The 15990-nt window shown below is 50.5% G+C and overlaps 1 protein-coding gene across 4 annotated transcripts in view; it reads right to left on the bottom strand.

Annotated features, from left to right (window-relative positions):
- Window positions 1–15728, bottom strand: part of dac (dachshund family transcription factor) — a 136631-nt gene extending 120903 nt beyond the window's left edge. Inside the window, exon 1 of one of the 4 annotated variants that reach the window (XM_026812589.1) lies at window positions 14138–15728. In XM_026812589.1, coding sequence (XP_026668390.1) covers window positions 14138–14922 — 785 coding nt within the window. In that variant the 5' untranslated portion in view covers window positions 14923–15728. The remainder of the gene's footprint in view (window positions 1–14137) is intronic. The other 3 variants (XM_018022522.2, XM_018022523.2, XM_018022524.2) reach the window with 3 other exon arrangements.
- Between the last annotated feature and the right edge of the window lie 262 nt (window positions 15729–15990).

Below are 15990 nucleotides of genomic sequence, written 5' to 3'. Positions count from 1 at the left end.
TGGCTGTATAGCCAATACATTCTTAAATAGTTTATCAATTGGTCAATGAGATTCTCCCATAAATCTCGTCGATGTTTGATATTCGATCTGATTTGGAACGGCGAACGACGAGACAGAATCGTTTTCCCGAAACCTGGACGAGACGCGAAATAAGTTATTGTACGAGAAAGATCGTCCCGGAAGTTTAGGACTAAGAAATGGAAAAGCGGAGAACGCGGCGGAGGATGGTTCCTCCCGAGGAAAACCGGAAGCCACGCGGAAGGATCGAAGCGCGTTAACGTCTAACGCGTCGGCGAGTAATCGCTTCTGCGGGCATATGCGCGAGCACAATGAGACTCGGCATTAATTAACGAGGAAATTAGCATCGTCGGGGTTAGCGAACGGCAGTGATTACGTTTTAATGATACCAAACCGTCGGGTGTTGCGGTAGGAACAGTAGCAACTTCTACCAGACAGCCACGTACGTGTATACACTGCGATTCCTACGGGTTGTTGGCTACGAGCCACTCGGATCTATCTAACAATCTAATTCCTATTTTTTTCGCTCTGCCTCGCCTTTATCTCCCTACGAACCGTACCATTACGATATACCGTCGATCTTTACATTAACAAACCGCTTTATAGAAATGCTCTCGAGATAAACCACCGGTGTTAATACCGAACAATGACCGTATGAAAATGTTTAACCGTACAAAATTACGGGAGACTGATCCTCGGGCTTAAAATAGACGGTGTATTCAAATGTGTGAACGCAGACGAAACCGGACGAGAAAAATTCCGCGGCGGTAGGTCGGACAGAGAAATCTCGCGCTGTTCTTAATTAGCTCGAAGCTAAAGGGAAATGTAGTAGCGCGTCTCGTTGCGCATTGCGCTCGTGCGCTCATTAATATACGGGAACGGTGGAACCTAACAGCGTGTTAACGCGTACACGGTTACAAGACCGAATTGGAGTCGGTAAAAATTGATTGTAACAAACAATAACGCGGGATGACGGAGTGTGATCGGGCGGTGTTGAGATTCGATTCGCCGGATGAAACGCCGAAGAAAACCGAAGCGCCACATAATTAGCGGACACGTCACTCTGGCGTGGGTATACCTAACCATTTCAGCTAAAATAGTCGGCAATCAGTGGCGATTGCCTGTAGCTTCGTCGACTATTTAATTAAACCGGGTCACGGTGACTCGCGTTTTGCCCGCGTTCCGCCTTAACGCCGCCGCAGAGGCTACTAAAATAAATGAGAATCACCGTTTCCCTTTAACTTTTCAATAATCGCTCTCACGTATCGGATACGAGCCCGTTCAGAGTCTCGCCGAGCGTCTTTGATCGTTTGGACCGCGTCAGTTGCGCGCGGCAGCCCGTCTCCGTGGAAAGAGGAGCTCGAGGACCGATAGATTTCTCTTCTTTGATCCGCGACAATGTAACCGCGACGCGTTACAATAATCGGACGCATTGTCCAGGAAGGGGATAGCCGCGTTCCTTCTCGACCGGTCCTCCGTCTCGAGTGCTCGGTTCGAGGGCACTCGAGAGGAGTGCTCGGACGCGCTCCATCTTCCTGTCCGAGATACGGTTCATTATCGAGCGCTAAACGGCCGTTTCTCTTTACCCACAATGCGTCCCTTCACTCGGCGAAATTAGCTTTGTTCCTGAGACAATGAAGACTGTTTTTCGAAAACCGCGATTCCGATTCGAGCACACGGCGAGGAATACGACAGATGTTTGAGAGAGTAAATTAGACAATATTTCCTAATAGTAGTTCGCGAGTGGATCGCGAAGAAAATCGGGTGGCAACGTTGAGAATTGCACGGGATCGATTCTAGGAACGGCGAGATCTACCCGTGATCGGGACCCTTCGATCGGCGATGTCGATCAGCTGGCCCCGCCTTTTGTATACTCGGCTGACGGTGCAACTTCGACCCCAACCGGTCGGCCGGTTTTTTAGCGAATTTAATATTTATACCGAATGACTGATGACCGTGATAGAGAAACGGGGGGCTGCATTGTTCGAAACGCTCGTGTCATTGATCGATACGACGTGGCTTTCCCGCTCTTCGATCTACAGTGGGAAACACCCGACATCGGCCGCTTTTCCTTCGTCCAAAGGTAAAAAAGAAAAATAAAAAATCGAGCAGCAACGATTTCAATGATGCTTGTTTGCATCCGTAGAAGCGGACGAACGGAATGAATGTTTCTCACAAAGTGTTTCAACGAGTCATTTACGAATCGCGCGTGAAATCACGTTCCGTTCCATCGGAACGCGAGTCGAACGAATAAAAGAAACGTTCCCATATAGTTGCCGAGCCCGAGAGGCAGAACCCGTGGTGGAATCATTAACGAATCATTACCGTGCTCTCTCCCGAGAGAGGCTAGACCCGTGAAACAAAACCATTAATGATTTCTATTTGTATTCGTTTGTTGGTTCGTTTAGCGAGAAGACGGAGGGCACGCCAGTCCCTCAGTGAGTTATGTGAGAAGTTCGCTTATTTTCGTTAAGCCGAACTCCCGCGGCGCGAACAAATCGGCTGCCGCCGAGCTTTGTTTCTTCTTTCTCTCGTCCGATTGCCTCGACCACCGGCCGCAAACGAAAAATCATCGAAGCGCCACATTTTCCGATTCGATTCCCCGTTTCAATTCCGATCCGTGATGGGAAAAAAGGCGCACCGCGAAATCTCCGGAAAAGGAAAACAGTCGGGCACGATTACGGCGGTCATCCATCAAGCTCTCTCGTTTGTGAAATACTAAATTACACTCGGCATTCGCCGAGCATAAAACAATTACCGTTTCAATTACAGCTACACACTTTGTTTCTTTTATTTATTGCGCCTTAACCATTCTCGGGTATCCGTATTTACGTTCCGTTGTAAAACCCGCTGGATACTGTTAGCTAAGACAAATAAAATTGTGAAAAAGCTCGAAACGCGGGACGGGGGAAACGGGAACGGAACGTGGCGTTATTTATCGGCGACGGCCGCGAACCGAGCGCCTAAGCCAATATCATTAGCGGCGCCGCGGATGTTGGTGCAAAGTCGGTCGAGTGCTAGCGAACGTATACCCGCGATTACCAGTGTGCCCCGGGTGGCGACGACGCGATGCGCCGCGCTTCATCTGTCAAAACATCGTTACCAATGCTACTGCCCGATATTTATCGCGATTTCAAACACGTGCCGGAACCGGCGAACGAGGCCCGCGCTACTCAACGCCGTGAAATAGCTGGCAACCTCAGAGGATACTGATTAGATTCGCCTACGAGATAAGACTATAATTATCAAAAATGAAGTTTCACTTCTCGCTGGTTGCGACCCGCGATCGTAATTTTGCCTACTCGAGGCGAGAGAACGATTCTTGTGTCGAGAGATCGCGAACGGTCGTCGTTTTGGCGAAACCGTAGCCTGGGAGGACGGGTATCCCGGGTTCCCGAAGGAGTCACGGGTGCAGAAGGTATGCACGGCCGAGTGGAACGTATACGAGAGGAGTTTCTATACCTGAATATACCCTCGGAGGCACTGACAGAAAGCGTTCCCGCCCACAAAAGTAATCTCGACCCCGCGAGCAGCCGGACGGAGAAAGAGAGCGCCACACCTGATTCATCAGCGTGGAATAAATCGAAAGACGGGCCAAAAACAAAACGAGCCACCGCGCATACATTTCGTTTCTTTTCTAACCGGCGAGGTTCTTTGTTCGTCTCTTAGAAGTTCGTTGAACCGGCATTTGCAAATTGCGGAGAAACGATAAAACCAAGTACAGAAGGAAGATCCGCGATATCTTTGATAGATTTCAATTGAGCCTCCCTTGTTTTTACGGTAACGTCTTTATGCGTGGAAGATGCTCGTAAACGATGCTAGGACTCGTTTATTCGCGTCCGATTCCACGGTAGAAAACGAGCCGGAACGTGTAGGTGTACACAGAGAAGATACCTCCGTTCTCCGTTCTTCTCTCCTTCGCTTCCTCTCTCGTTCTCTCCGACGGACCACGGACCAGGTACGCCCCGACCCTCTCCGTATATAAATTAGCTTTTTAATTTCCCACCAAGACAAATGATTTAATTTATTCTATCAATTATTGGCGAGAGAACGAATAGAGCCGAGCCGGTAGGGTGGACTCTTGTTTGGTTTTCATTTCGATTCGTCGATACATCCCGATGTTGTATCTGTTAACTCGCGCTCACTCCCCGCCTCGCCCCGCGCCCGTGATTCTCTCATCTTTCATCCCCGGGTTCGCGGACTTTCATCCCCGGTACCCATCGATTTCCTCTCCGATGACTCGACGAACGAGCTAATTGAGAGATAGGCGTGGACGCGTCAGAGGCGTCACGAAGAGATTCGCGACCGGGAACCGGAGCGTCGAACGTTGCACCTTTAGAAGTGAGTTGATTAACAAAAAATAAATTAGCCCGCGGCAATTGAAAATAATGTTACAATCGTGGGCTCGCGTTACTTGGAGACTTTGTAACGAGTAAACCGGATTTTTATGCAAAATGAACTGTTCACGGTGATCGTTCAAAGAAATTCGTTTCGCCACAATGCAAGCGGTTTAATGCATCACGCGGTGCTTGCATTATTTTTCGAGACACGTGAATGAATTATTGGATGACAGTTTTTATATTCATTTTACTGTGTATCTCGACCGTATCTCCAAATCATGAGTTATGACGAGGTTTTGAAAAATCGTAGTTGTGTCATTGTTAGAATGAGCGATTTCTACGGTTGGCGTCCCTCGACTGCTCTAAGGAACCGGTTCGACGTGTGTCTGGCCCAGGCTAGGTCAGTTATTCAAAAACTGAAATATCGCCTCATTAACGGCAGCTCGTTTGCGAACTCTCTCAGGAGGCAACGACGCACCGTCTTATTCTTCTCGACGCCTTTCAGTATCTCTCAACGAGGTAAACCCTGGTACACAGAATTTCTAACTAGAACCAGGCCAGAAACGATAGATATCGAGAAAGAAAGAAGTACGCTGTGCCAAGGAACGAGGCTTGGTTACAAGATTTTTCCTGTATTCTTCTAGCAGGCGAATTATAGAAGAACGAAACTGAGAACGTCTGTGAAATCACTTGAGGGCCGCTTATTCCCCATGCATTGCAAGGCTTTTACCAGACGTAGGAATTGTGAATTATCCTGGAAGAATACGATCGGCCGAGCGAGCTACCGATGCTCTTTGTCCAGGAACAACCAACGGAAACTGGGGCTAGAAGAGAGTGCCACGATATTTTGCCTCGGTCGCTGATATTTCACGGCGAGTACAAGTTCATCCCGGTTTCAACACCTTGAATTGTGATCGCAGTCTCCGCCTGAACATTCCTCGGCCGGGAGGAAATCGTTCGTTACGAGATAGTCACGAAACTGCGACTAACCGAGATTGTAACCTATCTCGTATCCTGAATTATGGATGAACGACGTTCCGTACGCAAAGAGTATCGTTGCCGCGAGTACAGAACGTTACGCGGTCACGGGGTAGGGAAAGGCAGAGAGATCCTCGTGGCGATCGCTATCGACTGACACGAGCCATAAAGTACATTTTAATTCGAGCGATAGATAAAGCACGAACCGGCTAGGTGAACCGCGCGCGTAAGCCCGCGGATCGCACGTACGGACAATCAGACTTGCAAAAGCGGAGCTTAATTGGCCTCTTAACCGCGCGGGACGATGATTAATTGGCGGTGAACCCGGCACGAAGTCTTGACCGAATCTTCCCGAGATATGCCGTGAACACAGCTTCGCAGAACAAATACTTGTAATAAGATTCGAAGGGAAGAACGATGTAACGTCGTCTTCGCAGGCTGATTTCGAGTCGACGCTCGAGATTTGTGGCCACGTGCTGGGATTCCGAGACAGTTTCGAGTGCAGCGTGAAATCGCGCGAGTCCGGGGCCTCGAGCGAATTGCGGATCAGTCGCCAATTTCTTTCGTTTCAACGGAAGAGAACACGGGGACGCGGTAACGAGTGACGTTGATAAATAGCGGACCGCTTTGAGAACTCGAACCCTTCGTAATTACACGTCTATGCTCACTGCCGATCGCACCTCTCGCAACCACCGTCTGGCGATCGGTGAATGTCCCGGGCACTATCGGCAAAGAGAAAACCGAACGAATCCCATTCTTCTGAAAATCTATGGCCAGACGGAATGCATCGCAATTTCATAGGTCATACGATCAGTGGCCCCGAGGTATCAGACCGTCGAAACGCGTACGTCATTTCATAATCGTGTATTATGAATGCTCGCAATTGTCGGATGACGTTATTTTGAGCAGATGTTTCAATCTCGAGGAAGGAAAGAAAAATGTATCATATATACATATATATTACATATACGGGAGTGTATCCCGTTGCGAACAGGGGACTAGATGTATCAACGTCGCCGCTTAATAACACCGTAGCCTCGTTCTTCTGGTTCCAGAACCGTAACGGCGACCATGAACGCCGCAGGTAATTCGGTACAATAATATAATTACACATCGGCGAGGATTATCTCGATCAAAAGCATTCACGAAAGTGTCCGCCACTGTTCCCAATAAAAACGATCCAATAGACGTATGTATACACATACACATGCTCATTATTCCTTTCCCACAAATTCCCGTGCCGTCAATGGTTTTGGCAACATTGTGGCACACTTTGCATATTCAAATTTTTAGTTTGAGAAGCGCCGCATTAAACAGGTTAAGATATCCCCCGAATAAAAACTTTCGGTTCACGCGAGGAAAGGGAACGGGCATGCATAGAGGCGCGTTAGGAAGAGAGCGAAGACGAAGAAGCCGAGGAGACGGAACGAGAGGCGGAGGCGTGCGTGCAACACGCGAGCTGACCGCACGCGTGTAAAGATGGCTCCTCCAGACGCCGCCGTCTGACTTGGACTCCGCGAACGTTCCGACTTGGACTCGGACAGACTGTGTGCCGACTGAGCCACCCTTCAAAACCCTCTCTCTACGTACGTATGTCGGGGGCCTATCACGACGTTCATGTAACGTAACGAAAAGTCGAGTGCGCGCGGGGATCGTTACTCGCGGCGAGGGCTACCGTTGATTGACGCGCGACGTAACGCCAAACTCGACGGCGTGGCACGCGAGCCGAGCAAACGGCCTCGATTGGTAGCGATTTCGCCTCGGTAACTGGCAAACAATCCGGAGATAGGGAGCCGAAGGGGCCGAGGGACCCGTTTCTCCACGATCCGATCCGATCCGCGGACTGGCCGCGGAACACGGTACGCGAAACCGTGCCGATTACAGTGCCGACGAACTATGCTCCGCCTGCTACCAGATTACTAGATTACAGCCGAGACGTTACGAACGAGTAGCTTCGAGCCACTCGGGGATCCCGTGCGCTATGGAAATTCCCGATTCCTTCACGACTCCTCGATTCAATCCGGAGGCATCGTTACGTCGGTATAACGCGGTTATGCTTTTTTCTTTTTCAAAGAGATGGGAATCATGACTCACATCCTGGTACACTTCCAACTATCATTGCCTTCTATACAACGTTTCTCGATACGAACGGACTGCGTAGACTACGGATTCTATGCATTCGTCGATGGAAAGAAGATGCAGGTCGTGTACAAAATACGAGATGCACGAGATGTAATAATGTTTAAATGCTTTTACGGTTCATCGATAAGATAGAATCGAGAGATTGAAATTGCACGTGATATATCACTTTCGCGTACACAAGGATTCTGATAGCTTAAAATACGAACGTCTAGGGAGGTCTCGTGCGTCGTTTAATTACCGTGTGTAACGAGTTCGAGTGGCTGCCGTGCGCACGAAGCCCCTCTCGAGAAAGGGGTGCGATATGCTCGCTGACGTCGTCCACGAATCACTCGAAATTACCGAGTACCGTTGCGGCCCCTACCTATGCTCCTCTCTACACCCTGAAACCACCCCTTCGCAGCCTTCCTTCTGTCTCGAGCCACCGACCGACCCCCTCGCTCCGCCTTAACCAACCGGCTACCTTTTCTACCGTTTCAATCCGTTGGATATAATCGGTGCAATTACAAAACCCGTCGAAGGGGTGGTGACCCCGTCCTGAAAATCTACCCCCTCGCACCAATTGTGTTCTTCTGTCAGCAAAGAGATTCTTTATGCACCTTTGAACCAATACGCTTCGCCGATGGGTCTCTTTCTTGGTTTACAAAATTGGCAATTCGCGACGAGAACGATCGCAGAAGAATCTCGGAGGGTTGAACGTTAAGTACGACAAAAATGTCGAGAGCCAGAGTGGCGGGAGGTTGTCTTTCGGGAAAGGGTCGAGGCACAAGGGTAGGCCTCGTATCAACGAGGGTGGAGGACCAAGGGAAAGAAGGAGATACTACCAGGGGCCTCCCTACAGTCAGCTGTTTTAATGTAGGTCACCGGTTCCTCGACGAGACGATCGATTTCCGTTCTAACTACTAGTTCGCCGTGTCCCTTCACGCGTTTTCGCGAGAACCCGCAAACAAGCTGTCCCGCGCCAGCTGCGACGATCAGCGCGTTATTATTATTATTATTATTATTATTATTTCGTTCGCTTTCGATCGAGCACCCTCGATAGATCGCTTCGTCCACTCTTCGACGACCGACGATAACATCTACGCGAATCGAGATAACATCGTTCGACGTTGGAAGCGGCCCGGCGCTAAATATTCCATCGCCTCCTCGTGCTTGCGCCATGATTTATGCCCGCGCGAACAATGCCGAAAAATAACGGGGCGCGTGAAACATATGGCCGGTGTCGATGTCGCGATTTCGAACCCTTCCGCGCATCAAACAAATTCGCCTCCTTCGATAAAAGGAACGTCACGTCGTATCGAGTGCGAAATGTATACCGGCTCGAAGCTAAAGCTGGGCTAAAAGCTGGGATGAATACGCATACTATTTAGTAGGCGTGACTCGTATCACACTGAGCGTTCAGTGACTCGTAGTAGGAGCTTTAAAACAATTGCATTGTGAACAGACTCGTCTACTCGATCAGCTGATTCCTGTTATCTTCCCCGTTTAATTATAAACGCGGTACACGGGAAAAATCATGTTCCTACTGTTTATAGACCGTTTACAACCTCCTGTTTATTTATCACAGCAGTTCATCGGAACCTGTTTAAGTCTCATCATACTTCCAAATCCCGAGTTTCCTCGCAGCGTTACTATAATACTATTGTAACATATTATTCCCCAGCCGTGCTTCCTACGAACGCGTTCGACTGCTGTTCACCGGGGTTCACCCCGTTAATTTTTTATCGTTAATTAAGCTATTTCCAACATTGCAACTTCGTAACAGGAATTAATGCAGCGCCACGCCCACTCGTATCTCTAATTACTTTTCTATGATATAAGCCACTGTGTATAAAATGGATTCGCAATAATATTTCACATGACGCTACACTTTTCAACGAGAGAATTAAGTATAAATAATGCCGCGCTCTTAATAAGTCAACTTCCCACATCGTACGTCTCACAGCAATTTCTTTCCTATCACCATCGATTCTTGGTTTCATATAAATCAAGTAGAAAAACCTTGATACAGAAATGAATAAACTCAGTAACAGACTCAGTATGATTCACTGCACTTCTGTTAATAAATGAAGCAGTGAGTCAATAAATAAGGTAGCAATAATTTATTTACCCATCGATATTGATTCTGAGATGTAGAACCGATTGAAAGATAAGACGAGATGAACAAGCCTCGTAACGAGAGAATGCGTTTCATCTACCGCGCGTTCTAATGAATTAATAGACGAAAATGGTTCGATGGAAATTGTTTTGAGAACTCAATAAGTCCTGTGGAAAAGTGAATCGAATTGATAAGTTCGAGTTGAGAAAAGAGAGTTCTGTATTGGAGACTGTTAAACTTTATTCGAATAGAGCATTTTCACGAGATGTTATCGTTTTGACAAAAGATTTGTTAGTGAGTACGGTGAGGACTGACAATGACAATAAAAAAGGCGTTCGAGTGCTCCGGCGTCTGCATAATGACGACATAAACAAAGTAAACGTTACATGATTATCGTTCCGAATTTGTATAAAAGTATGATAAACAGAGTGGTTGAAATCGAGAAAAATAAACCGATTGCTGTAACAGAAATATTGTGAACGACGATGGTAAGAATAGAAAGACAGGGAGTCACGAAACGGGAGCCTGGCGCCGTTGCGATACAATGCCTCGCCGGGATGACTTGCATCTGTATCGGACCGCGGAGGAATCGTCGATCCTAGCCGCAGGCGTACACACTTTCGTTTGACTTCCTCGTTGCCTATTACACCAGACTTTATCGCGTATGAATTCGCTTCGAGATTTCATCGTTCGTCGGCGTTTATTATTAGATTCGACGCCGGTTTCGGAAGCGGGGAAACGCGAAAGAGAACGGATACTTTCCGCGGTGGCTCGTTTCCCGGGTAAAGATTAAGTAATTCCTGGAAGCGAGGCTCTCGTAACGACGGTCGGGCGTAGGAAAAGATTGAAAGAGGGCGAGAGAAAAGTTGCATCGAGGGGGAAGGGAAATCGGAGAGAGAGACAAAAGGGGGAAAGAATAGAGAAGGGATAGGAAGGCTTCGGTTAATCCTTCTTGTTTGTCTTTACGTTAATTATCTAGAATTAAGAACGCCGCTTGTCGCGGCGAGCCGCATCGTCCGGATTACCGGCTCGATTATTACTTGTTGCGGATTATTAATTACCGAGAATTACCAAGTCTGGCTGGGGTTCGACTTCGGAGGGTGGAAAAGAAACTCGATCGATCTCTTTCGTGAGAGAAAATCGGAAGAGGAGCGTGAACTATCGGTTCGAGAGGAGAAGAAGATCAAAAGCAGGACTGACGCGGACGAACGGCGAACGCGACGAGGTGCCGTAACGTGTGTACACGCGTATCTGTGTCAAAAGCAACCCCCGAACAATAATAGAAGCCCTTAAAAACGTAAAGCCGCCTAGCCGGGCCGGTCGAGCGCGCGTGGGTTATGAAACCGGGAAAGAAAAAAGGGAAAAAACGCGAAGCTGGCCGAGCCAGCTGCCGTATCCGATACAATCGCCGAGGAGCGGATAAGTTCTCCGGCGAAGATAAATGGAAGACCCGATCGTCGTGAGCCACGGGAACTTGGTACTCCAACTACCCGTACGAATAATAATTGCTGGGAAAACGCGTTTCCACTCGTCTCGCGTACGCGCGCGTCTCTTCTCGCTTCCTTTAGATTTGGAAATCGTACTACTTTCCATGCGCACGGTTCACGCGTACTTTTACATAACTCGAACGCGCGTACCCGTTTAAACGCGATTCTGCATAAGCGCACGGCAACAACGAGAGGAGGAGGAGGAGGAGGAGGAGGAGGAGGAGGAACGAGCCGAGGAAATAAATATTAATAACGACGCTCGCTCCCTAGCTCCCTCCCTCTCCCCTCGACCCGCTTCCACCCCTCGCCGTGTTTTTCTTCGATACGATGTACCTATTCTTTCTCGACCTCCCACTCGTGCACCCCGATGCACAAACTCTCTCGTTCCCTCCTCCCTCTCTGCCTCTCTCTATCTCGTTCTCCCTCTCTCTTTTTACATTAGTCTCTCCGAGTGCGCGTCTGTGCATTGTTAGGGCTATTACGGGAGCCAATTAATCTATGCACAATTTTATAATTAAACGGCTAATAGCGCATAGAATTATAGTCCAGGGCCGCGCGCACTCCCACGTATCCTGCTGCTTCGTTCGTGGGTACGCACACGCGCGCAGCGTGAATCGCGTTTAAGGGAACGAAAAGAAATAGCGAAACGAGGGAATCTTGTTGGACGATTCTTATCGGCGATCTTCGTTGCCTCTTGACAAAATCGCGAATACTGCTAAATTGACAACGATAATTGGCTCGTCTCGTTAGATGCGCGTGTACGTGCCGGCAATTATACTTGTCCGAGATGAAAAAACAATGTGGTCATTTAAATCGAGGACAATGCGACGACCATTCCGGCGTAGGCGAAATTCTGATACGCAGTGACTCACGCGATTGTTCATAAGTGGATTCTGGACTTTTATGAGGAACGAGACTCTTATGGTATCGATTGAAACGATGCAGAATTTGTACGTTAGATGCATTCCTCTGCACACGTTTTTATGCGACGTTCGAGGATGCGACGGAAATGAAGGTTTCGATCGAGGAAAGGAGCGGAGTCGATTCTTGATCCGAGGGACGCGGGTATCGAACGCGAGGAAGCGCGAGCGTTGGAGCGCAGCCGGCGCCGCGCTATAAACCGCAAGAAAAATCCCCCTGAATTATCGATGCGGTTCCCGGTGCATGCTGTTGCATCGATGGGCGATGGAGGCGAGCCGGCCACGGCCCCGGGGACCGTGTAACCGTGAGCGCGGCGGACCCCGGATCGAACATCGGTGTGTAGCCGTTGCCGCTGTTACCACCGCCGTGCATTATCAGAATGTAACGACGTCAGCGGTACACGCGACCAGCCTGGACCGCACACACGAGAACCATAACGCGGTCTCTTAATCATCCGATTTTTCCTGCTGATCCGCCACCCTCGCGCCACCGAGCTAACCCCCCCGAAACCATCTACCCCATCGCCTGTTTTTCCAATCGATGAGACCGCCGCAACGAGTAGCCGCGTTTTTCATATTCAAACGAGCCACGTTTCACGGGATACGTGCACACACGTACGTGCGATCCCGTCTTATCTCCGCAGCGAGGCGTGAAAAAATGAAGAAAAGTTACGGCGCAAGGTTAACCCTGTTCCACGTTAATTTTTAAATGTTTTATAACCGAATGCATAGCGCTATAATAACGAGATATTTTTTATAGTCATCGTAAATCGCAATTAGGATCGTACTCGGGTGTTATCTGTTTATCAAACCATGGAAAACTGATTATTCCTCAGGCTTTGACGCTAACCAACCCCCGATTTACGATCGGATAAGCCTGTTTTTATTCGTTAGCGAATTAATCGGGCCAACGAGTATGGAAGAGTGTATCTACAATTATGCAGATAACGACCTCGTTGCTTTTGTATCAAAGTAAGGAAAGAGCTCTGTAAACGAGATAACGAAGGAGAGCGAAGATACATTTCAATCGTGATTCGAACGGGACGAAAGGTCTCCTCAGACGAACGGCGAGCGAGAAAGGGCTCGAGCGCACGAGCCGACGGCTCGGCCGACTCTGCTTCTGTGACTGCGACTCGGATTATTTGGATCCCTGTCCCAGCAGCTCTCTCTTTCCTCCGGATTTCTCTCTGTCCAACCCTCTACATTTCCCGTCTCCGTTCCCTACGCGCTTATCCCTCGGCCCTCTTTCTCATTCGCCCTCTCTGTGTCGCGCTGAATCCGTTTCCGTTGCGACTGCCGCTGCGCGTTGCCGGCCGCGATATTATTGTCCCCGAATTCCAACGATTCTCGCTCGAATTCGATCTGGTTTGAGGTCTACTCACGATGGACAACGACTGTGAAGCGGCAACGACTCGCGAGACGAAGGAGGGAAACGGTATCGCGTGGAGAACGAGAACAGCGAAAGAGGGTGGAACGCGTAGGAAGAGCCTGAAGCCGAGGACAATAGTTTCCCCGATAACACCGGATCCCCTCGTTCCGTTTACCATTCCGTTTCGTCTGCCGTCTGACTCGTGGGTGGGGTAAGCTTGTACTACAGCCACTTCTCTCTGTCTCGTCGGTGGGGACGATTCATTCAGAGAAACTGCCGTGAAAGGGACACCTGTTGGCACGGAGGCCCGTTGACAATTCCAGATGCAAGGACACGTGCCACGAGGCTCCTTCCCGTGGAAAGGGATCGCACGATCGAGGGAATCGTTCAAGACGGATCAACGACGGGGCGTAAAGTAGAAAACGTGTGTGAGCGTTTGACGAACGAGAAACGTGCGAAACGAAAATTAGAAGAAGGCCGGGAAGCCTCGTCGTTTGGTGCGGAGCACGATTAAAATATTTTTTGCCGGTGCAGTGGTGGTACGGAACGTAGCTGGCCGAAGATAAAGTGCTGCCCAGAGGCGACACCGGGCGTTATTAATACACGCGAGGATCGTAGCTTCCGTTCTCGGCGAACGGTAGCTGCAGAAAACGGACGCGTAAGATCCTTATCGTGGCGATACGTCGAGATATCACGGGTTACTCGCGGTCCATCTTAATAAATCGAAGGAAAGTACCGTACGAAAGATGCATGCTCCTTAATCCTATGATAAACAGTTATCACAGTACCTGGCCGTGGTGCAGTCCCTGTAGAGGATGTCGAAATCCTTGCAGCTGAGCAGCTTGCATCGATTGACTCCCGGCTGGATCGCTCCGAGGCCTCGCAGGATCCTAACTTGTTCCACGTTGCACACCAACGGCACTATGTCGAGTCTCTTCAGCTTCGTGTATACGGTGTGGAGGCCGCCGACGAGGTGCTTCAAGAACAGTTCGAACGCCTGCGGCAGGCAGAGCATCGTGTCCCCGGCGATGATGAACGCGGCTACCTTTTGCCCGCGGTAGTCGACCAGCTTGCACTCGTTCGCGGTCGGATCGCTGGTGCTGATCGGCGGCGGGCTGTTGTACGATCTCGGCGGCAGTACGGCGTGATGGGCGGCCATCAGCTCGAGCGGCGAGCCGTGATGACCGCTGAGCATGCCGCCGAGCTGGCCCAACAGGCCCAGCCCCGGCGGCGGTAGACCGGGCATTCTGGGTACCATGCCCGGTGGTGCACCGGGTGCTCCTCCGGCGGAAAGGGGCGGCGGGCTCAACGGAAGTCCCTGAGGTGGCGACCCTCTGGTCGGCGATCCCGGCGTGGGAACGCCTCGGTGCTGTTGCTGTTGCGATTGTTGTTCGCGGAGCTGGTCCCGCGGGTGCGGCTGCTGGTGCGACGGCGGCGGTGGCTGGTGCTGGGACCCGTGGAGCTGTTGCTGACCTTGCTGGCCCGACGGGCTGTGAGGGTGTTTCGGGCTGCCGGTTACGGGACTCGCGCGGCTGCTGTGGTCCGAAGCGCTATCCATCGCTCCGTGATCCATCGACGCTCCGAAGGGCACCCGCCTATCCGTTATCGACCACGTTTCTCAGGCTTTTCGTTGTACGCCTCGCAAAAATGCTCCCCTTACACCGCAGACGGTCCTCTCGTCCGTCTTATCCTCGCCTCGATTCCCGCCACGTGGACACCACGAGATACGAGGAGCTCGGAGTGTTTTCGGTCAACGCATACTAGGAGCTCGTGTTGAGTGTCGTTTTTCGTGTGTCGTTTCTCTGTCGATCGGCTCGGTTAGGACCAGCTGACGAGAACGATCACGTAGTTCCGCGTAGTGACGCGAATCGGTACCTCGCGAGCGTCACTGTCACTCGAGTAAACTGGCCCGTTTCACGGAGTAGTACGTCGTACCGAGTACGCCGATGACACCTTCACTGTGCACAATCACTCGAACGACCGTGTCCATGACAATCGAGCATCGCGACGACCTCGGCTTCCGTCGAGACGCGGACAGGTCCTTATCCCGCGTGATGCTCCTCGCGCGAGGAGCAGCCGAGCTGCCCCTCGTACACGAACGTCCACCAACCAAAACGAAATTTCTTCAACTTCGTGACGCGTAACAACTGGATTCTTTCTGTTCTCACTCGTTAACTCGATCACACGGTCGAAGGCGACGTCGCGACGCAGTTTGTCGTCGCGTCGAAGAACGCGCGCGGGCTGTCGTCGTTGAACTCCGGAGGACGCGACGCACACGATATCGCGACGCAACGCGAAACGGAGTCACCGTCGCGATGACAGTAGCCGCGAAAACGTCGAATAACGACAACGAACACAGCTCAGACGACGACGACGACGACGACGACGACGACGACGATAACGGCGGGAGCAGCGGCGACGGCGACGACGGCGACGACGACGACGACGATAGCGGCTGCGGCTGCGGCGGTAACTCGCAGGGACGCGCGTCGCTCGTTCTCAAAGTGGCAAACGCTCTCTCGGTCGAGTCGGGAGTATTTCCCTACCCAGTCACAGATGTAATAAATAAAAACATCAGTGGGTGCCCGAGAAACGGGGAGCATGGGCGTTCTGTGCGCGCAACCGGCTATCCGGTTGGCGG

The sequence above is a fragment of the Ceratina calcarata genome, unplaced genomic scaffold (assembly GCF_001652005.2).
Source record: "Ceratina calcarata isolate Rehan_Ccalc_2016 unplaced genomic scaffold, ASM165200v1 scaffold289.2, whole genome shotgun sequence".
Taxonomy (NCBI): domain Eukaryota; kingdom Metazoa; phylum Arthropoda; class Insecta; order Hymenoptera; family Apidae; genus Ceratina; species Ceratina calcarata.
Note: the sequence above shows the minus strand (reverse complement) of the source record. Positions and strands in the feature narration are given on the sequence as shown.